Below are 22269 nucleotides of genomic sequence, written 5' to 3' on the forward strand. Positions count from 1 at the left end.
TTTGGTCAGCGGTAAACAGTAATTGGCAGTGCTGTAAAGCGAGTTTTGGTAGTGCAATGACAAGTAAGTTCATTTCAGCCGGTTGGGATTATTTTGGTAGCACAGCTGTTAGCATTTGGCAAAACTTCGATATATAATTAGGACATGATGTGAAGAATTATGTTTACCGAGTATGCTATATTTACAAATTTAATAATAATATTAAATTAACGACCGTTATGGGTAATGGCTTTACAAACACTTAAGTTGAGACTCGATCCCTGTCATAAACTTGGCTTACTTTCTGCAGCCCTGGTCTACGTTTTCTATCATTTCCCCGCGACGGTTACACTATTACGCGCCAAATGGCAAATAAACAAAAATTGTGCAATAAAAGAAATTTAGATTTGAGCGACGAACCAACAAGCGAAAGTCATGCCAAGCGTCAGTGCACCGAAAATCTGTTTTGGCCGGAGGGCGACGACAACGACAGCTTCTTTTCCAATGCCCAACTGGCGGATTTGCTGGACGGACGAAACGAGGAGCTCTTTGGGACGCAGCCGACAACAAGTAGTTGCAAGATTACTCAAAGTGGATCGGATGATGGCCTGGGACTCTTCGCGGACACATCATTTCCAAGCACACAGAAGGTTCCATCGAACAGTGCCCCTAAGCCTAATAAAACCAGTGTGCCACCAACTGATAACCATCAAATTGATCTGGCGGACGAGGATAATGCCGACGAGGTGTTTAAGAAAATCAACCTCAATGATCTGAGCATAGCCGAAATGGAGGATATATTCCATGGCGCTGAAGATTTTAGTGAACCCATGGTTCAAAACACACAACTCTTCTTGGACGCGATGACCTTTAAGAGGCCCAAGACTCCGGAGAAGCTACTGCCTCCCGTTAAAGATGATTCCATGTCTTTCATTTCCAAATCTGTGCTAGAGGGCATAGTGCAGGGCACGCAGTATGTGACCAGCGAGGAGCTAAAGAACCAATCCATCCTAGATCCAGTTAATTGGGAAACGCAGGCTTTTGCTGACTTCGAGAAAAATAACCAAATTGTGGACAAATTTCCTAGCAAGGGCGAATTCTATGGCCTGCCGGATAAGGTGAAGAAGATGATTCTGGAACACAAAGGCATCAATAGTCTTTATGGTATGACTGACAACGGAAAAACAATATAAGTACACACGACTTTTACCTATTAATCCCGCAGAATGGCAGGACGAGTGCCTGAATCTACCTGCGATCAGGCAGCGCAAAAATCTTATCTATGCTCTGCCCACAAGTGGTGGAAAAACCCTAGTGGCTGAAATCCTTATGCTGCGTGAATTACTTTGCCGCGAACGCAATGTGTTGTTCATCCTGCCATATGTGTCAATTGTCCAGGAGAAGGTCAGCGCCATGTCACCATTTGCAATCGACCTGGACTTCATTGTGGAGGAGTACACGGCCGGCAAGGGCAAGTGTCCGCCTCAGCCGCGTCGTAAAAGACGTAGTCTCTTCATTGCCTCCATCGAAAAGGGAGCTGTTCTAATGGACAGCTTGATAGACGTACAACGTCCCCATGAGATAGGACTGGTGGTGGTGGATGAGCTGCATTTGATAGGCGAAAGAGGTAGAGGGGCCACCTTGGAGGCTTTCCTTACCAAAGTTATGTTTCTAAATGGTAAGTGGATCTTTTGTGGTATTTTTTTGTACAGATTAATAGAATTTCTGCTTTTAGCTAATATTCAAATTGTTGGCATGAGTGCCACAATAGGAAACCTCAGCGAAATATCCTCCTTTTTGAATGCTGATGTCTATACAAGGGGCTTTCGCCCTGTAGAGCTTAAGGAGTACATTAAATGTGGCCCTGACTTGATGGAGATTAACTCGTCTGGTCAAACGTTGGAGGAGATATTTGTTCCTAGCCGCAGTGTTGACTACAATGTAAGAAATACTCGCATATGTCGTTTTGAAGTAGTTGGAGAAACTACAAGATTTTCCTTTTTTTCTATTTGCAGTACAGTGAAGCCGTCAAACGCGCCGATCCCGATCATTTGGCTGGTTTAATCAGTGAATGTGCACCGGAACACTGCTGCCTGGTTTTCTGTCCCAGTCGGAAGAACTGTGAGAACGTGGCGCTACTTCTCAGTCGTATTGTGCCCAAGCAAAAATTTTTTGAGCATCGCCGTAGCGAGAAGCTGGATCTAATGGATGCTCTGGACAAGATGTGCGGCATACTCAGCCCGGTGTTGGCGAAAACCCTACCCTATGGCATTGCCTATCATCATTCGGGCTTAACAACCGATGAGAGGAAGTACATTGAGACTGCCTATAGATTTGGAGTTGTCACAGTCATTTGTTGCACCTCCACTTTGGCTGCTGGGGTCAACCTTCCAGCCAAGCGGGTAATCATACGAGCCCCGTATGTGGGCCAGGAATTTATGACTTTGTGCAAGTATAAGCAAATGGTTGGACGAGCAGGTCGCGCCGGATTGGGCGAAGCTGGCGAGAGTATCCTGATAGCACAGAGCAAAGACAACTTGCTGGTCGGTCAAATGCTTTTCTCGCCCATGGACAAGGCTCTAAGTTCATTGGATCAACAGGAGGCAGTTGGACTGCAAGTAAGTTTACGAAATTCACCTAGTATATATCGTCCTGATGGACTTTGAAATCTGGAAAACTACAACCCTAGAGCTTCTTTCTTATATTATTTACTATTCTAGTTTTACTACTTACAATTACTTCCTTATAATGATAAAGTTTCCTTAAATTGCGAAGATTTTTTGAAATTAGCCGATTTGTATGCAGTCTGTGTTCTTGCTGTGACTGACTTGAAAGATTTTTGAAGACTGAAGAACACAAACGAGAAAGTATGGCCTTTAAATTTACCTGACCAAAGTGACCGCCTCGTAACAACTAAATTATCTTACCTGTCAACGATTTGTGAAATTATGGTAAAACTATTTTCATTCGATGAAATTAATAAGTAGGATATGATTTAATTTTATTTATTGACAAATATTTTCCTTAAATAAACGAAATACCTTTTTTTTTTCTAGTCGCTTATCCTCAGCGTGGTTGGTTTAAATTTAGCAGAATGTCGTCGGGATTTGAATCGTCTGGTTAACAGCACCCTGTTGTCTGTGCAGGCCAAATCCCTGGATGTGGCCGTGGACGAGATTGTGCTCCGTATTCTTCGAGGGATGTTTAAGAATAAAGTGCTGCAGCTAACCGAGCCGACAGCCAAATCCAAGATCAATTCTTCGGATATTATAACCTCGCAGGATGTGAGTCAGACCAATAGGCCCGCCGGCGAGCGACGTTTGCTCATTGGACAGTCGACCCCATTCAAGCTGACCAATATTGGAAGAGCTGCCTTCAAGGCGGGCATTGACTACAAGCGGGCGAACGCCATTCACAAGGAGCTCAAGCAGGCCCAGCAGCAGCTCATCCTGACCCACTACATGCACTTGCTGTACCTGGTCGTGTGCTTTAACTCGAACGAAAGGGGCGACGAGTTGTTTCCGGCAGATGCCAGCATACTCTTTGGAGTTTACACCTCGCTGCCACAGGACTCGCAGGCATTGTTCCAGCAACTTGGGTTTACAGAGGCCCATGCAGCTCGTCTTTTTAAGACGCAGTCGGTGCAGGGTCCATTGTCCCTGCAGCTGAATCGCCTCTATAAGGTACTTATTCTGGCGGACATCCTAAACCTCCTGCCGCTTCCCTCTGTGGCCAGCAAGTACAACGTGGAGCGGGGTACTTTGCAGCATCTAATCAGCCAATCTACTGCGGCCGCGAGTGCCATTGTCCGCCTGTGCGAGGAGCTGGAGGAGTTCTGGTGCTATAAACCATTGTTTGAGCGGATCCTGAACAAAATGGATCGATGCGGCACTTTTGAGCTGGAGCCGCTAATGGAACTGCCGGCGGTTAAGATTGTGAGTAGCAAAGTATATAGAAAACATATTGTAATTAATTAAACTACTCTCCTAGAATCGCGCCAGACAGCTGTATGCTGCGGGTTTTCAAACCATTGAGGATATAGCCAGAGTCAGACCGACGCACTTAGTGCAATCCTTAGAGCACATGCCTCTCAGAGTTGCCACGGAAATTGTCTCGGCAGCAAAGGTATACATTGTTTTTGATTCTGAAACCCATTTGATTAGCTAATATCGAATGTTTTGTAGATCATTCTGATGAAAAAGCTTGACCACCTGGAAGAGGAAACAGAGAACCTCAAGCACTGTTTAAAAACGTCTGATCAAAATTAGCAGGATGAAAAGACAAGTAAAAACAGTAGCTTTAGTGGGTTTTAAATTTATTTCAGTTTTTGTTTCGATTGTTATGCACTCCGACTTAAGTCTTGCATCTGGGTTCTCCACAACGAACACGATCTCCGACGAAGCTTAAATATTATGGACAATTTGTATGCAAATCGCCGTTTTAAATTAACACATTAGGTATTTTTCATTCTATATGTAAATCAAGGACATCAATTCATATTTTCCTTGTTGTTCTGTTCTGCTGGATATTTTATGCAATGCTATTTGATTATTCGAAGATAATCAACTAGGAGAGAGTTATTTTTATAAACTACTAGATACGAGCTAGCAGACAAATTCGCAAGCTGCTACTATCACGACATTTGAGTATTATACAACGTATATATAAGTGGTGGGTTCAGGACATATATAGCTCATACTGCAAAAATAGCACAAGCGATCGAGGGTAAAATTTGAAAAGGCTTTTCGCAGAACGAACCCAAAAATTTGTCTGATAAAAGTTAGCTGTAGGTTATCATCGGTTATGTTGCTTTTCGGCGGCTATTGCTTCATATGTCCCGAACCATTGCGAATTACGAGTACGTTTTGTGCGGCTAAACGACTAAGGTAGAGACAGATTTGTTTAAGAAGTTGGAGCCGTGCACCAAATTGGAACTCTCCTTGTGTGGGGGAAACTTATTTACAGCTGAAGAAACTGAAATCCAAAGATATGACACCATATTAATATGTCAGATACAAAGACATCGAAGACTAAAAACGCACCTTATTACAAGCGAACTTTTCAGTAGGCAAAGTCGTCGTAGAAATGCTGGGCAATCCGTCCGCCCAGCGGCTGGTGGCTCCGGCTCACTCCCGACCCGGAGACGGCTCCTCCGCTGGAAGGTCCGCCGGCTGCTCCTCCGGCAGCAGCGTATTCGAGTCGATGTGGACGCGTGGTTTGCGCCGGGACAATAGCCCGCCTGCGTATATCTGTCGACGAGAAATAGGAATCACTATGATAGCTCGCTGGTTGCGATGCGGATGCAGGTGCGGATGCTGAAGCGGATGTTGGTGATTGATACGCTGGCTGATAGGCGAATGGATTATAGGCGTTGGCATATTGCCGCTGCGATTGCTGCTGCTGCTGGTATGGAAGCTGATGCGAATGGGGATGCGGATGCTGGGGCGAGAGCGGTTTCAGCGTGGGATCGAGCGCATCGTTCAATGTCACATCATAGTCGTTCTCGTAGAGCTCGTCGAGATTCAGTTTTGGTCGCTGCGGTTCCACACGCTTGGGCGTGGCGGGCAGCGCGCTGCGAGGTGGAAGAGTCGTTCTGGGTGGACTGGGCGATGGAGGAGCCTCCGCCTCGTCATCTTCATCGCTATCGGGATTTCCTCGCAACAGAGGAGCCCCATGCTCGAGCAGACGCACTCCCGAAATGGTGGAACCCATGTCAATGGGCGTGCTATCGGTGGTTGGCAGTGGTTTTAGGGCCACGCCCACCGGTTGAAGACCTCGGGGCAGATATGGACTGCCGCCCCTGGAGGGCAGGAAAGGTCTCTTGACCACACGTACCGATGAAGGTCGCTGGGAGAAACCAGCGCCAGCGTTTCGGCCGCTCAATGAATTGGCCCGCGATCTGGGTGCTGGTGCTTCCTCCTCGACGGGCTCCACTGGATGATCGAGTTCCTCTTCATCCTCCACGATTGGCTTGCGAGGTCGTGGTGGCACTGTTGGCTTCCGGGTAGTTGCTTTGGTCCTCAGTCTCTGGTTTCTCAAAGGAGCCGCTGTCGAAACGGGCGCTGGACTCTCCTCGTACTCCTCATCCTCAAAGTCGACATCTGCTGCTGGGGCACGAGACCTGGGAGCCAAGGGACGCTTGCGCTTCCTCGGAGGTTCTGGCTCCGCCGGCTCGTCGTACTCCTCATCGGCAGGCTTCTTATCTGTTACTGGTTTCCGCAACGTGGTTCTGGTGGGCTTCTGCTCTGCGCGAGATGCTGGCGTACGTCTTCGAGGAGTGTTTCGAACTGGAGGTTGTTCGTAGTCCTCCTCCACCTTCTCCTCAGGGTAGTCCTCCTCCTCCTCCTGGGCGCTGTTGGATGGTGCATGTGTGGTGGCCGTGATTTTTTGCACTGGATAGGAGAACTTCTTCTTTTCATTGATGGGAACCGGGCGAGCAATCCGCGGTGGAGCTCGAGGACGAGCATAAACGGAAGCGGCTGCCGCCTTTGGAGTGATGAATTCCGTTAATGGCTTTGGGGTAGTCTTCACTTTTTGGGGCGTTTGCTCTTCGGCGGCCTCTTCTTGATCCGCACCGTTGTAGGGTTTTTCATATTCATCCAGGTCATCCAAAGCGGCTGATGGAGTTGTCCTTTCCTTTTCAATACGCCTCCTTCCCAACGGACGATCTTCGTTGAAGCTGCGTCGTTCCTCCACGCGACCTGGTTTCCTCGGCGATATCTTGCGACCCGCCGTTCCTGCAGTGGGTTTGCCTCTTGGTCTCTTACTCGGCCGCTCGTCATAGTCCTCCTCCAGGGCCTCCTCCTCATCGCGGTAGCGATTCCTATTGCGCCTGATGGGTTTCTTGGGCTCCGTCCGCTTGTCCTCGTACTCATCGTCGTACTCCGGCTCCACTTGGGGCTTCCTTTGGCGTGGTCTTGGCTTGGGCCGACGTACGGGTCGCTCCTCGTAGTAATCATCCTCGTACTGCTCCTGATCCTCATAGTAGTAGTCATCGATGGGTCTGCGATTGTAGGGTCTTCTCAGCGGACGCTGTGGTCTCTGCGGGCGACGACGAGGTGCTGGAGGTTGAGTGGGTGGCGCTGGTGTGGTTGTGGTACTCGTCGACGTGGTGGTGGTGGCCATATAGAGCTCATCGTTCCTGCAGAAAGATGGGAATAGGTAGCATTAAATATTGCTAAACATTCAAGTAGAGGTTCAAATTATTCATATAAGCTTGTACAGAAACTAATAATCGTGGCTATTAAGAGATTGCCATTTAAGATTACTGAATTAATGCAATAATTTAACATATATTTAATCATCCATGATTTGTCATAATTAAGATATGATATTTAGATATCCAAAGCTGCAAAAGTGTGGCTCGTTTTGACTCGATAAGGAGTGTTCCCCCGGAGGAAGTCTCACCTGTTCCAGTATTTCTGGGATCCCTCGCAGTCCACGTCGGATGCAAAGTGGCAGATGAAGGTGCGCTGGTCAAAGGCCGTGAAGTTGGCGCACAGAAAGTCGTGCCTTATGCCATAGACGCAGTGGTGGTAGATCTGCAACGAGTCCAACTCTGGTTAATCACATTTGGCCATAACTAATCCGCCCTGTTAGCCATCGTTTAGCGCTTCTTCTTCTTGCCCGCTTTTGAGGTCAAGATCGAGGTGCAAACAAGTTTCAGTTTTCGGCGTCACGTCGCCAGTTGAAAAAGAGAAATTGCTGGCCAGGCGCAGAGGGATTGGCTTGGATTGGGTTCGGTTGGGTTGGGTTGCGCTTGGTTTGTCTAGGCATGATGACCAATTAAGTTACGTCGTTGCTGCCCAGACAAGGTCACGCCGGCTCGCTCACCTGACACTTGTACTCGATGGAGGCATAGAAGCCGTCGTGCAGCCCCTCGCACTTGAAGTGGATCTCGTCCATGGGCGGCACGGTGGACAGGAATGGATAGGTCGACAGGTTGTAGCTGTGCAAGAGGATAGGAAGGATAGGATACTCTAAGTACGTTGATTTGTACAAAGAAAATACTTAAGCTAAGACAATCGCGTAGGATTAAATGACTTGGAAACAATAACAATTTCCAATGAAAAAGTTATTCCGTTCTTTATTGCTTAAAAGAAGTTAACACCAAAAACATGTTTGCCTTTATGGGGTACCATAATAATTAATATGCTGAAAAAGGGTCTAAGACGCCCATCATTAACTTGGATGATCATAAAAGTCAGGTAGAGTGGTAATACTTAACACCTAATAACGATTTTTACCTGTTCACCCTTAGTTTTTAAATAAAATATTCCTGAAGGACTTGAAAACCTTTCTTACCCTCTCAGTTCCCTGGGCAGATTCGGATCCCAGATATAATCGATCTGCGGAATGCCAGTCAGCTTGGAGTTCTTCGACAGAGTGCCATTGTCCGACTGCAAAAATGCGTTAAAAGTCAGTGGCTGAGGCAATCCTTTCCAGAAGACACCGTCTCACCTTGCTACTGTCGCCACCATCTCCGGTGGGCACTGGCTGCTCCTCCTCCACTTCCTCCTCCTCGACGGCTGTCGCTTCCGTCGTCGTGCTGGTGGTGCTGCTCGTGGAGGCGGGTGTCTTGGCAATGGACACCTTCTTGAAGGGCAGGGCGGCATCTGTGGAGGCCAGCAGGCTCAGCAGCAGCACTGCATCGAAAGGGAAGCGAAATTTAAATTAATTAAAACTTCACAGTTGCCCCCAATTATGTTACATAACACATCAAGGATTGGGGTATTATGTCATGGTCCGGTTCGAACGGCAAGTGGTTTTTTGAATCGAGTTAAGTGTCCTTCGATTCGATCCAAATCAATTTTGCTCACCTGTTGCTGTCATTAACAGCCAGCCTTTGGCTTTTTCCATCTTGAAGACTTCAGTTCTCTGCTGGTTTGGTAACTGAAAAGAAAAAAGTACAACATATTATGTATATTTCTGAGTTTCGGACACACCCACGCACCTTTGCGGAAGATTAATGTTCTCTCGAAGTCGTTGAACGAAGTCGTTCTAAAGCTAACAGAAAACAAAAGAAATCCAATTGAGTTGTAAGCTCGAGGGTTCTGGATTGAATATTATCTTGAATATCATCTTGGCATTCGAATCACGTGCCATGATTAACGCTACTTTCCGTGCTTGTCATTCAAGTCGGGAAGGGTTTGATTCTATATTAAGCAGGGAACCATCACCTCATGCAGAAATGCATTCTATGGTTGTAGAAAGTGTTCCTGGCTGAACTTTTGTATTTGGTCAGCTTTTCGATTTTCTTCTCTACCAGTTTTGGCCAAAGAAAAGTAGTGAAATTTCACGCGAAGAAAGAATATTAAACGCTTTTAAAGAAGTTTTTAATAATGTGGCTTCAGGCTTGTTAAACAGCGGATGAGCTTTAACAAATATCAGATGAGATTAAGTTGCATGTATTCTATGAATCCCAATTCAACTGAACCCTATGAAACTTAGGTTCCTAAGAAAAAGTTATTACAAAACCCATGATTCACCGTCTTAGTGCGGCTTCTTTTCTCCACAAATCGATCAATTAACTAATGCCATCTGTGCGAATTTCGCGCACACACTAATTGTGCACACTTTGATCAGCTTCACTTTCCGATTTCCGTCTCGGGTGTCGAATGTCGTTGCATAATTAGGTTCGGACGCCTTCAATGTCACTTCGCTGGGCTTTGGCTTACGTAAGGAGAGCGATTGGTTGGTGGGGCGAAATTGGAAGGGTGGTGGTCAGCGCACTGGCAAATAAATAAGTAAATACCTCGACCACATAATAAACACAAAGCATAACTATACCAAATTAAAAAGCGAGCGAGGGGAAAAAATACTTTCATTTCCAATGCGTTTTTTCTCCGACAAATTAAATGCAAAACGTAGACTTGGGGAAAAGATCATTGGAGCATTGTAATTTGGCAGTTGAATGCAATTTGTTTCGCCCAAAAAGCATTTTTATTGTGCATTGTTCGCCGGAATCTCCTTGGACTCGCACACGGGGCGTATACTTGATGGGCATTACGGATGGGCATTCTCCTCCTTCAGTGCCTTTCTGCTTGTGCATGGCACAATTTTGGTGCTCAATTTTAGTGGCCATAAGCTCAAAGATTCGCCGATCACACCCTGTTTTGGTGCTGTTGTTTAACCAAAAAGTGTGTCGTGCATTTTAAGTGGAGATTTGATTGGATTTGATGTCTTACGGCCTGGCTTATTGACTGTTTGCCAGTCTGTTTGTGTCTCTCAGCTGGTTTGCACTTTTTGACATTTTACCCGACTGTGTGGGCCGAGTGCGCAGATAAATATCTGACTAAATATGATAATGGTTTAACTTTTTACACAGATAACAACTTTGATGTCGATGGAAGCGAATGCGTCAACGAATGCCTCAGTCGAAATGTCAAAGGGTTCTTGAAAAGCGCACAAATGATTTGGATTGTACTTTCAGATCTTTTTGGTGGGCGTTATGTGCTTTGTTTAATTGTTGATTTTCGCCTTGGGGCTTTGTTTTAACCTGGTTTTTTTATTGGAAACATGAATTTAAAGTGGCTAGCAGTGTTCGAATTTTATTGCTCCAGCCTTTTTTGTGCCTTAGAAGCTGTGCCTGTGTCAAATCTCTGCTAATTTCTTAATCTGACCAAAATATGAAAACACATGAACCAGGCCTACACAGCCATCAACTTCGGTACACCTTTTCCCATTTGTTTCATTTATAGCCCAGAGGTAAAGGTCAGATTGGTGAACAGGTGTCTTTGGGTTTCGGTGATAAATTGCCCTGTGCTAAACGAAATGATTTTATGGCTCTGTTTCTGTGTAGCCACCTAGTTGACATAATTCGCATTTAGTACAGCGCATTGTTCGTTAATGGAATATTAACTTATTAATTTCAGACGTCTAAGCTTTTACAGCCCACGGAGAAATCGGAGAGGCGAGACAATAAATGATGTCTCGAAAAGTCGATGCCTAGCTGGTCTGATTGTCTTGGCCAAGTTCAAATTCAAGGCTAAGCACGATGACAAATGCCGGTGAGTTGTTATTATTTTTGTAGCTGCCTTTGTTTCGGAACTAATTGATGAATCTTTGTGTCTTATGTTCGACTGCACAAAAATAACAAGCTTAAACGGAAACAATAAAAAAATCGAGATCTGGTTTATGAAATTTATTTTTAATTTGCCGAAAAGGCTTTTCAAACAATGTATTCGATTTTTAATAGAACATTTGCATGAAATACCCATCATAATGGCCAAACTTTTCCTTGAAACTTTGCACATTTTTCCATCTGTTTGGAGATTCTCTGACTTTGAATTGTTTTTTTTAACAATAAAAGGCGCCTAGAACCAAAAGCACTGAAGGTTTCGCTACACGCAGACACAATGACCAATTAAATTTAAGTTTTATAACTTTTTTTATCATTTTATTGCCTTGTTGTTAGATGCATCATGGCCGTAAGCAAAATCGTCTGGAGGCAAACTCTCGTTTTCGTTTACATCTCAATGCGTGCATACTCGTATTTCGCTAATAAATTTCTTCGACGTCAACAACGAGTTTTGTGGACCGAAATTTATAACCAAAGTGGTCGCAATCCGGTTGCACGATAGAAACAGAAGTCGCTGGTTTTTATTTTTTTTTGTTTTCAGTCTCAGTCTGCCATCATCTCTCTTAGCCAGTTGCCAGCTGGCCAATACAAGTTGCTGGCTGTCATAAGAAATTAGCATCTTTATAGGATGTTATGAGAGCTTCGCTTTTGGGCACTTTCAAGGTCGCCTCTTTTTTCTGTGGCTTTTCGGTGCAGTGCAGACTTCACAAGTCGATCGCTTTTCACGGCTCTGAATGGCACGAAAAAGGTAAAGGTTTTTCCAAATTTCGAATATGTGTGAATCATTTTACGGCTCACTTGGTTTTACGGCTGCAATGCCTTTAATCGTCGTTTAGTTTTATGAATTATTAATCGAATGGTGTGGGTTACTAGTTCACAGGAAGGGGAAGCTTATTCTTGATGAGTTAATTCGAATCAACGGAGCATAAATTGTGTTAATTATAATTAGTTTCGTTTGTGACTAACGGAAATATTTGCATTGTATTCCTAAGAAGGCTTTTTAAGCAATTTATATTCATGGCGCTCAACTAATATCAGTGTATAACTAAATAGTATAAAAACAATTCTGAGAAATGTTGTGTTTTGTTTAAAAAGATCTGAATCGATTAAAGTTCAAGCAGTTCCTAGAACTGAGTCACTAACGAAAACTAATGAAATCATGACTTTGCTTGTATTAATAATTTTTTGTGCATTTCAGCTCATTAGATGTATATGTCTTTTTTATGTTGCCGCTTTGACAATTTGCTAGATATTCTCTGAGGAAATTTCCGCCGCAGCTAATTACTAATATTTCTTTTATCTATAACCCAAATCTGTGATGTACATGGGCGCCATTAGGAGCTTTTCTCGGCTTTTCCTCGCCTTTTTGCATTGCACAGCATCTTCATGCCGCAGATTTGTTGGCCGCAAGTGAAAACTGATTTTCCTTTTTTTTTTTCTGCCACACACAAATCAAAATCAATTTGTGTTTGTTTTAGTTTTTCAGCTGAGTGTTGTTTTGGTGTGCATTTAGTAAAGCTCTTCGTCAAATGGGTTTAATCGCCCATTCCGGTTGGCCAACTTTTCACTCTGACCTGAACATGACCAAGAGTTCCCAGTTCAGTTCCCAGACGCACTAGCCAAGTATTATTTAACTTCTACTCGGCGGCGGCAATTAGGCAATGCTAATTGTTGAGTTTCTTAATTGTGGAAAACTGTGAGCGGGTAGAAGACTGCGATGCGAAGAAATGGAGAGTGAAAAGCGCCAAATAACTGGATGAAAGTAAAATTTCAAAATTTCATTTGCTGCTTGTGTGTGTTGTTGTTGCTGCTGCTGCTGCCGATGATGAAAGTAAAATCTTGGCTCAGTTATGTTGGCCATATTCGATGTTGCTGCTGTGGTTGTTGTTGTTCGGCGAAGATGCGCAAACCATTTGAGCGCCTCCTCACTCACACAAAGACCAATAAAAATGGTAACTGCAAATTTCAGGGGGCTTATACGTGTATCTTTTGTGGCCAAAAGAGTAGGTGGTTGTGGGGTGGCAGTGGGGTGGGGGGGTGAACATCTAACAGTGTACAAGGCGCAGAGAAATAATTAGCAACGCCTGAGATCATTTTTGTACTTTTGTGTTGGCAAAACGCCTTTTTGGCCCTGAGAGTTGGTGAATTTGCAGCACAGCAAGAAATATGATTGTTGTAAGCAAAGTAAGTTGATTTTTCATAAATATATTAGGACGTTTATTTGCCACTTTTGAGGTATATAATCAACATTCACAGTTCAGATTCAATTCTACAAGAAAGTTTACCTATTAAATCTAGTTAATTCAAATATTTTTCTATAGTGAACTAGGCAATGTTTTCTTTCGGTGTAGCAGGAAGGGTGTTCAAATGGGTGTTTGGGGGCCCTCGAGGTGTTTGACTTGTAGATAAGCTCCGCGGAGCCCTCTAACAAGCGAATGCAAATTTTCCAACTCACCTCTTTTCAGTCGATCCAAATTGTGTTTTGTTTGTAATCCGAAAAAGGTTTTTATGTTATTGCATTGGTTTTCAATGGTTCTGTTGATTGTTTTCCGAATGTTTGCAGCTGATTTGTGTGAATTTAACGCGTTTCTTAAATGAACAATAAAAATTGTAATCCCATAAATGTTGGCACACACACAAACGCAAACGCACGCAAAATCACACAAAGGCAAAATGCATTTATGTTTTTCCTATGCACTTGTGCACTGTTGGTATTAGTGCTGCACTTTTCCCTGTGTGTGTGATTGAGCCTGTGCTTGTGTTGGTGCACTTGTGGAAATTTTTATTGTTTTTTGCCTGATTTTGTAACTGCCTTTGCGGCTATCGCTGTTTGAGTCCAGCCAAAAGCGATTACTGATTTTTAGTGATTTTATGCACTATTTTTTTTTGGTTAAACACTAGAGCTATTTTGTAGCTTTATTTGGGCATAATCCATAGGATTCGTTCACTTTAATTTATATAATTTTGCCAGCTCTCTCACGCACAACGACACCCGTGTGTATATAGTGTGTTTATATGGCTAGACGACTGGTCACGCCCACTTACTTAGAGACCAGCTGTGCTGGCTGCCGTTCACCTGGCTGACCGCTTGCAGACTGAAATTGCAGATCGTATTGGCCAACTCGGAGTTGGCATAAAAATGGGAATTCGGCTGGCTTTTGCGTTTGCGTTTGCCATTGCCTTTGCCGTTGCCGTTGCCATTGCCTTTGCTTTTCCGTCGAAAGCTCATCGCTCGCTAATTTTGGTCCGTCTGCGCCTCTGAAAACGGGTTTATTGCCGCTTCGATGCCGACTTTGCGCATGCGCAGCACGTTGTCCCCGAATGTTGGAGAGCCGACAGTCCACAGCGGAGATTCGTATTCGGATTCGAGAGCCCAGAGGCCACACAAGAAATCCGGAGCGGATTGGAGCCGATTGGAGCATTGGAGAGCCGTACTGGCTGGCTGGCTCTCCAGGCAGAGCTTTGCTCGCCTCCGTCTCTGACTTTGTCCATTTTCCTCGGCCCAACATTCTGCAATCGGATTGTCTTTGCATTTGTATTTACCTCAATGCTTTGCATTTGCCTGTGTCTTTGTCTTTGCTTTTGGCTTTGCCTTTGACTTTGCTGTCTTTGCTCTGCTTTTGGAGCGTGCTGCTCACTTGGCGGTTGCCCGATAATCGGGCTCAACAGGTTTATTGATTAAGATTGCTCAGACCTTTTTCTCGATTTAATTTCTTGCAAAATGTTGAAAAAATGTAACAGAAATTAATACGGGTCTATGGGAGCAGTTGGCTGAGATATTTAATGCTATATTTAATGCAATAACTTATAAGACCAAAGGGATTTACATGTATGCATCGTAGAAAAGTCATTTAGTCCAATATAAAATTCATATTAGATTCGCAAGGAATGTTAATCGCAATGAATAAATTTTGCTGAAAATACCATATTAATATATTATAATCTTACATTGATTCTATTCATTTCTATTAATAGTATAGTTATATAATTTTAATACACAATATTTACAACGTTTTAACAAACAACTTTTGTTTTGGATATTTACCAAACTTTTGCACTTTTACAATTTTTTGATATATTTTTAGACCGCCGGAGATTACTTAATACATCGATCGTAATCCATTATCGATTTGCCAACTAATATGCCTGTGTGCATTACTTATTTTCAGTGCCCTAAATGCTTTGCTTTCTTTCATTTCCTCAACTACCGTGGTGACCGCAATGACATAATGGTAACAATAATACGGCCAAATTACGGTTACGGTTCAATTAATGAACCGCGTTGGCCCAAACGAGCTGAAGCCGTTGGCAGATGCCAACGCATTAGTCACAAAATGCGGACCCTCCTCAGACTCGGCTCAGACCCACAATAGTAAATAAACAAAAATTGTTTAAACGCCTCATGAATTATTGCGCATACGCCGCGTGGTCCGCTCGTTCGAGTGCCTCGCTTCGTTTGGCAATTAAACGCTGGCCGCGGCACTTGGTCAAGACTGCACTTTGGGCTGGATGTGTGTTTTCATTGACCGAAAAGAAAAGCACAGATCAAAATTCAATATTCGCCTCGAATGCAAAATAATGCAAAACACTTTTCATCTCCTCATAATGGAATCAATCAAGCTCCGTTCACTGTGGCGCATGGTATGTGTATCTCTGAGCCGCTTTGTTACGTCACTAAGTACTGCAGCTTTGGCTTAGAGTACACTGCGAACAATTGCGAGTGTTAATACGAGTTTATAGAATGCTCAAGCCAAGTGAAGTTATGCTGCATGGTGCCCTTGGAATCTTTCTTACTTAATTAATCTTATTAATCCCTGGACTGTTTTCTAAATGACATCTTTTTCCTAATACTGGTACTTTTACATACTTAAGGCTTCTAAAAATATTTTCAAAGGAAAAATATATTTTTTCCCTGTGCAGTGGCAGTAGCAGCAGCCTTAATAGCAATAATGCTGCACTGCATCTGCGCTCGTTCCGCATGTGAAAGTTGAATTTGAGCACTGAGCCCGGCTCAAGCCAACTGAACTCCACTTGGCCCGTCTGGGTATTCAAATTGGAATAGAGCCAGGCTCAACTCGGTCTGGAGTAAGTATCTGTATCTGTATCTGTATCGGAATCGGTGAGTGTATCTGTAGCACGCGGAATTGTCGAGTGCTTTATCGCCAGCGGCGTGTGCCTTGTGGCTCACATCTCACAGCTAGTTACGTTCAAAGTATCTGCATTTGTATCTGTATTTGTATCTGTGTCCATGTCCCTGTATCTGTGTGAGAATGGGAGCACCGTGTCGCCCGGCTGTTTGTATGTATGTGTTGAGCTGTGTGGGTCGAACCGAACGGTTTGTTGAACCGGTATTCCACATTTGTTGCAGGTAGCACTCACTAGCAACAACGATATCACGACGTGTTGTAACTACTACTTAACTGGTCTACAAAAACCACCGACAACAAGCCATCGATCAATAGATCCATAGCCCACTATTGCCAGGTACTTAGGATGTAGCTGATAACAATTACATTTCGTGACAATTGCACTTGTTTCAAAGGGGTGGTCCGCGATAACAATAAACTATTAACTTTTAATTACACATTCATGGATAAAAATGTTTCCCCATAACTTGGCCAAAATTGGCAGCACAGCTAAAATAAAGACTGTTTTGTGCTGCTAATTAACATATCTAACTATGTCTATCATAAATTTTTTGACTATCGAAAAAAAGAAATTTGACAAATTTTCGCATTTTTGATAAGGGGTACCATCATCAAAATTTGCGAAAAATGGCCAAAAATTAGCATTTCAATGTATGGACATGGATCGATAGGGAATTTTGTTGCGAATTCAACGAGGTATGGCATTCCACATTTGGACAACTATTTTTACTGCTATCGAAAAAAACAGATTATTTTTCATCAAAAAATCGAAAAAAAAATGTTGTGTAAAAAATCGGATATTTTCAATCGCCGTTTTCGCCATAACTTTGCCAAAAATGGCAGCACAGCTAAAATAAAGACTGTTTTGTGCTGCTAATAAACATAGCAAACTATGTCTATCCCTACTTTTTCGGTTTTCGAAAAAAAAATATTTGACAAATTTTTGCATTTTCGATAAGGGGTACCAACATCAAAATTTGCGAAAAATGGACAAAAATTAGCATTTCAATGTATGTACATGGATCGATAGGGAATTTTGTCACGAATTTAACCGTGTATGGCATTCCACATTTGGACAACTATTTTGACTGCTATCGAAAAAAAACGGATTATTTTTTATCAAAAAATTGAATTAATTAAATCGAATGCATTATAATCCATTACCAGTAACCGCGCTATACCTCCGGAAATTTGCAATTATAATTCACGGAGCAATAAAAATCCAGAAGTGGAAAAACTGAATAAAGAAGCAATTAAAATAAATAAACACACACTAAGGAAAAAGACTTACATTAAGGCTTTAAATGCAACTCTTCTGCTTTGTTGTTTAACTTCAATTATGAATCCATGAGCACTCTGAAGAACTTTTTAAAAGGCCATTAAGATTTCAGTTTATATGGCACTTCCTTAAGTGCCTCTTCTGCAATGGAAATATATTGTGGCAACTTCTTGCGGTTCTGTTTGTAATTAGCCCAAATTCATGAAAACCCAACCCCAAAACCGAGTTTGAGTCATTCTCATTTGCTCGCCCAACAGAATCGAATGTAATGAACGATTTTGATACCTTATTGTGCTCGCTCACAACAACACAAAAAAAAAGCAGTTCAACTTGTTTTTTTACAGCTCCTTATTGTTATTGTTTATTACATATAAAGATTGTGTTTACCCTGCAGCTTTTGCTTTTATTTTTTTTTTTCCTTAGTTTTGTTTTGTATTTTCTGTTGTTAAATGCAACTGGTTCGATTTTTACATTCTCTTGACGGGAGCCTTGAGTTGTGGCTGCCTGAATTGAATTGCAATTCCGCGAAAAAGCCAGCGATTCAGCTGTGCGATTGACCTTGACAAGTGGGTTCAAGTCGACTTCCAGTCGCTTAGAGGATGAAAAAGTTCACCACAAAGCGAAACACCTTGCTCAGCGTGCTATTCGATTCGGGTCGCTCGGGGGACTCCTCTCTCAGTTCGGCACCTTCCACCAGATGGGCGTCCAGTTCGGCCTCCAATTCTGCTCCATATCGCAGTATGTACCACTCGGCCAGGAAGTAGATGACCAGCGTGATCAGTGCAAACTTGACGTAGATCTTGAATATGTCGAGTATGTGAAGGAACAGCTGATGCAGCAGCTCCATTAGATCCATTATAGCGGCCCACGTTGCGTATACTTAATGCAAAACTTTGGCTCTATCTTCGGCGTGTTCAGCGTGTTTTGCGATTTCCGAAATGAGGTCGTTTGTGGTTTGTTGTTTGATGTTGGCTCTATTATGCAATCCCAGCTGCTAGTCCAAACTTATCGAGTTGATGATGCACATTTCGCTTTCGGCCGCTTGACTGATGTCGCCTCATTTGCATTTGATCGCGTTAATGATCGCGGCACAAAAGTGCGTGTATTTTCTCTATAGATGTATCTCTCAATGTTCAGCCATTGGCCATTGGGCATTGGGCATTGGGCGCCTTGATTATGCTAATTTGTTTTGGGTCATTGGGTATTATCGCTGCGGTCGGCCTTTCTTTCTCCTTTCTTCGCCGTTGTCTCAGACCCCTAAAATGGCTTCCTGTAAATACAAATTTCGTTTTAATTTGATTGGAAATTAATTTGATACACACACAAAGCCGAGCGGGGGGTAAACAAATTAGATTGCGAAAAAGTGGTCCGAAAATGGGAGCACTAGGTGTGATCGGCATGGGATCTCATGGAGATTTCATGCTTGGGGCAGGTCGGATTACTTAATTAGCATGGAAAATGATTTTTTGGTTAGATTGAATATTAGATGGAGATAGATAAGTGTGTGTTGGCTGGGAAACCAGATCGAATTTGTCAGGTTGGGCCTTGGATTTTGGGCAGAGATGTTGTAATAAGCTATAAATTATAATGCAAAACAGAATAATAGGAAAAGTAGTCGATTTTATGAATAAAACAAGTTACAAATGGAGAGCCAGCATGAAATGGAAAATAGTGTAGTAAATAAGAAAGCCTCCTTAACATATTTCACGCAGAAAAAACAAACAACCATTAACAAAATGATCGAAATGGCAATCTCCCAAAATAAACATATAAAACATGTTTGCCAAAGCGTTCGCCTCACAAAAAGAAATCAATCAAATTTTGAAAATAATCAAAGCCAAAGAAATAATAATCAAGTTCAATTCACTTCACCTCCGTTTTGGCCCTGATAATGAACCAATTATCGTGCTTTAAATCATTGGGAGATTAATTTCGAATAGTTCAAAGATCGCTCAAAAATGGCAGCCACTTAAAACCTAATTGACCCTGTTTGTATGTTTTAAAACGGCTTATAAACCTAAATGGAAGACAAGCCGAGATTAAGGATCTGCTGTTTATTATTAGAGTAAGATGACCCCCTTTGAAGACTACGCCCCTGCCAGCTGCCATTCGTCAGCGGGCAGATCGACAATTTCGAGACGGAGCCAAGTCAAAACTGGCCGGAGATTGCATCTCTTGGATTTGAATACACTTGACAATCGCTTAACGCAAACCGACTTAACCTTAGCCAAGACGAGATGTTTAAAAAACCCAGTGGGGTGAGGAGTCGGAGGAGCAGTCTCCTCTTCGGCAACTCGATAATCGCAGCCATTATACTAAGCACACAAATCAACTTCAACTTGGAGGAGAGCCGTTCGAAAGACGCCTCGCTGCTGGAGCACTCGGAAAACGAGCCGCAACGAAATGTTTTGCATTAATTTCAAAACGCATGCGAAACAGACGCAACATATTTATAAGACAGGAAAAAAAACGCAAACTGCATTGGGCAGAAAAAAACGAAAACCAGTTGCAAATATGGCATACAGAGTGGATAGCCTTCGTTTCTGGGAAGGATTTCGATCTTCCCAGCCGATTGGCAACTGTCCAAACTGACCTGTCGCATCGGCAGAGTCTCGAGAAGATTCGCCGCCCAAAGTGGGCAAGAAGATTTCGCAGAAGCCACCTCTCCACATCACCACCACTATGGAGACGATGAGTTGGCTGCTGCGTGGATCTACCGGTTTTTCGAGATCAGACCCAGACACCTTGAAAGACCTTCTGACATTTGCGAATTGTGTACGCGTCTCTCTTTGGACACTGGTCACTCGGAAATGCCCTTTACAGGTAACATCACACTTTCTGGTAAGTTTAAAAGTTGCTTTTTTTATAATTCAATACAATTTGGTACTATCTGAAGTAAAAACATAGTTTTTTAATGCTTATTCAATAGTTTTCCCTATTTTGAAAAAATATATTTTTTGAAGAGCATTAAAGTTTCGTGATCAAAATACAGCATCCCTTGTGGGCAAATTAATTGAATTTGCGCAATTTATTGAAGACATTTTCAACATCATGAAGTCGAGTTAATTAAATAATTTCTCGTTTGGCACCGCCTTCGTAGATTTTGCATGAAATTCGCGTCACACTGTAAATTATTTAGTTGCATATTAATTAGTGGACACTTCCAGCAAAGCGTAACAAAGAAACGGCAAGAAAAGCCAAATATTGTTTAAGCCACTTGCATAATGCAAATGGTGTTAACTTGACTCCAGTTACCAGTTCATCGTTGCCTTTTTTCTTCGTTGTTTTTTGTATTTTTTTTTTGGCCATTAAAAAACGTGAACCGAAATGTGGGGAAAAACAAATGTGGGTGAATGGTCAAGAAAAGTAACATTTTGTGATTTATAATTCCCAGCAAACGAGGGGCGCACCGAAATCGGTGTCGCACTTTGTCCCTCTTTCGGTTAATGACTGAAATTGAAATAGACTTTTAATTAGGCTTCTCGGTTTCATTTCGTTTCGCTTTGGATTGCATTGTTTTGGATTGGGCTCTGTTTTGGAATCGGCGTTTTTGAATTGGTTTTCATTTGCCTGTAGACGCGTTATTTCCGCATCAGTTGGAAGCGGCCTATTTCTTATGCACGTACGACTGCCATTGCGTAGGTGTACCATATGTACCTATATATGTATATCTACCTATATATAAATATATAACATATATAATTACCGCGATTATTTTGCCTCTCTGTACGCGGAAATGAAGCCTCAATCCCCCGTTGTGGCACTCAAACTGAAAACTTGAACTACTTCTTCGATTCGAGCTCACTCTTTTCGACTTATTCAAATTCGGCTGGCGATCATGGAATGGATAACTATTATGTTTGAACGAAGTGTTACAGTGCGCAGTGCATTACTCCAGTTTTCAACACCTTTTTGTATTTTTTTTTGGATATAAGCTTGGAATAATATTTTTAGATTTTTCTGTTTTTTAGTAATTATTATTATATTTGTGCAGATAAACAATCGTTGTCAGCTTGGTATTTTGATAGCAATATAATGTGTGTTTTGCTATTTTGAAAACTAACGCATTTTTTTAAAGTGTAGTTTTATTCTAGCCCACCTTGTTTTTAAAATATACATATGTATACCTTTCAAAACCTTACAAAATATGATAAGCAATAAGTTATGTTTTACTTTCGCCCTATAAAGCCTATAAATACCCACATATCTCCGATGATCTGTTATGATCCCAACACCCACATTTTCTATGAGACCTCTGCTGGGGATGCTAATCCGGTGAAGGGCGATTAGCTAACTCATTACGAATGTCTACTAACCACTGTCTGCTTCCTTTTCCCATTTCAACGACACAGTGAACATTCACCAGCCATTTAGGCCGCGTTTGTGTGCATTTCCCCAATTTGCTGCTGTTTGTACTCCCATTGTGGTTGAAAGGCGGACAAAGGCTTTATCATAAGATCATTTGTGGTGCGGCAAACTCACCGCATTATTTATCCATTGCTCGGTATCATCGCTTTATCAAGTCAGTAAACAATATAAAACACAAACGGACGCCAGCACATACAAATATTTTTGGACAATTTTCGAGCTTCTTCTTTTTAGACGGATCGAAAGCTATATACCATATGGCTTCCAGCTGATTGCTGTCAAGTTGAGCTTTAAGAAGATTTGATGTGCGAGTGGGACAACTGGCGCTCCTATCGCAGAAAGAGATCGCAAAAAGCTTTCTTTTGAAGCTTGGATGCTAGATTGAAATCAATAAATTCAGCACAATACGTACACAT

At 42.6% G+C, this 22269-nt stretch overlaps 3 protein-coding genes across 5 annotated transcripts; 1 reads left to right on the top strand and 2 right to left on the bottom strand.

Moving 5' to 3' along the window:
- Positions 1-323: 323 nt before the first annotated feature.
- LOC120448365 (helicase POLQ-like) lies at positions 324-4451 on the top strand. The gene is made up of 7 exons (XM_039630333.1): positions 324-1143; positions 1205-1657; positions 1715-1920; positions 1995-2597; positions 3036-3914; positions 3970-4104; positions 4164-4451. Exons 1-7 carry the CDS (start codon positions 345-347, stop codon positions 4245-4247), a joined length of 3159 nt encoding a protein of 1052 aa, XP_039486267.1. The 5' UTR covers positions 324-344; the 3' UTR covers positions 4248-4451.
- Positions 4452-4613: 162 nt separating this feature from the next.
- On the bottom strand, positions 4614-14196 carry LOC120448366 (serine/arginine repetitive matrix protein 1). Of its 3 annotated transcripts, XR_005616096.1 has the most exons (10): positions 14105-14195; positions 13515-13648; positions 8799-8871; positions 8440-8624; positions 8284-8378; positions 7813-7927; positions 7387-7520; positions 5815-7120; positions 5022-5228; positions 4614-4953 (listed from the first exon to the last, which is right to left on the bottom strand). XR_005616096.1 is itself a non-coding variant. In XM_039630334.1 (9 exons), exons 3-8 carry the CDS (start codon positions 8836-8838, stop codon positions 5041-5043), a joined length of 2649 nt encoding a protein of 882 aa, XP_039486268.1. In that variant the 5' UTR covers positions 8839-8871; positions 13515-13648; positions 14105-14196; the 3' UTR covers positions 4614-4953; positions 5022-5040. The 3 variants fall into 3 exon arrangements, 2 of the variants coding, with proteins under 2 accessions (XP_039486268.1, XP_039486269.1); XM_039630334.1 differs by having other exon boundaries at positions 5022-7120; positions 14105-14196; XM_039630335.2 differs by lacking the exons at positions 13515-13648; positions 14105-14195 and adding an exon at positions 8933-8959 and having other exon boundaries at positions 5022-7120.
- A 3619-nt stretch (positions 14197-17815) lies between these two features.
- Positions 17816-22121, bottom strand: LOC120449771. The gene is made up of 2 exons (XM_039632410.1): positions 21968-22121; positions 17816-18755 (listed from the first exon to the last, which is right to left on the bottom strand). Exon 2 carries the CDS (start codon positions 18339-18341, stop codon positions 18078-18080), a length of 264 nt encoding a protein of 87 aa, XP_039488344.1. The 5' UTR covers positions 18342-18755; positions 21968-22121; the 3' UTR covers positions 17816-18077.
- Positions 22122-22269: the final 148 nt, after the last annotated feature.

Source organism: Drosophila santomea, chromosome 3L (assembly GCF_016746245.2).
Source record: "Drosophila santomea strain STO CAGO 1482 chromosome 3L, Prin_Dsan_1.1, whole genome shotgun sequence".
In the NCBI taxonomy this organism is placed as follows: Eukaryota; Metazoa; Arthropoda; class Insecta; order Diptera; family Drosophilidae; genus Drosophila; species Drosophila santomea.

What these genes read in the sequence shown, in the direction of transcription:
- LOC120449771 (XM_039632410.1), bottom strand. Translation starts at nt 18,341, where the DNA reads ATGGATCTAATGGAGCTGCTGCATCAGCTGTTCCTTCACATACTCGAC.
- LOC120448365 (XM_039630333.1), top strand. Translation starts at nt 345, where the DNA reads ATGGCAAATAAACAAAAATTGTGCAATAAAAGAAATTTAGATTTGAGC. An exon ending in GCCGCAGTGTTGACTACAAT is followed by an intron (nt 1,921 to 1,994) that starts GTAAGAAATACT and finishes TTCTATTTGCAG; the next exon opens with TACAGTGAAGCCGTCAAACG. An exon ending in AGGAGGCAGTTGGACTGCAA is followed by an intron (nt 2,598 to 3,035) that starts GTAAGTTTACGA and finishes TTTTTTTTCTAG; the next exon opens with TCGCTTATCCTCAGCGTGGT.
- LOC120448366 (XM_039630334.1), bottom strand. Translation starts at nt 8,838, where the DNA reads ATGGAAAAAGCCAAAGGCTGGCTGTTAATGACAGCAACAG. An exon ending in CCATCGAGTACAAGTGTCAG is followed by an intron (nt 7,521 to 7,812) that starts GTGAGCGAGCCG and finishes GACTCGTTGCAG; the next exon opens with ATCTACCACCACTGCGTCTA. An exon ending in TCCCAGAAATACTGGAACAG is followed by an intron (nt 7,121 to 7,386) that starts GTGAGACTTCCT and finishes ATCTTTCTGCAG; the next exon opens with GAACGATGAGCTCTATATGG.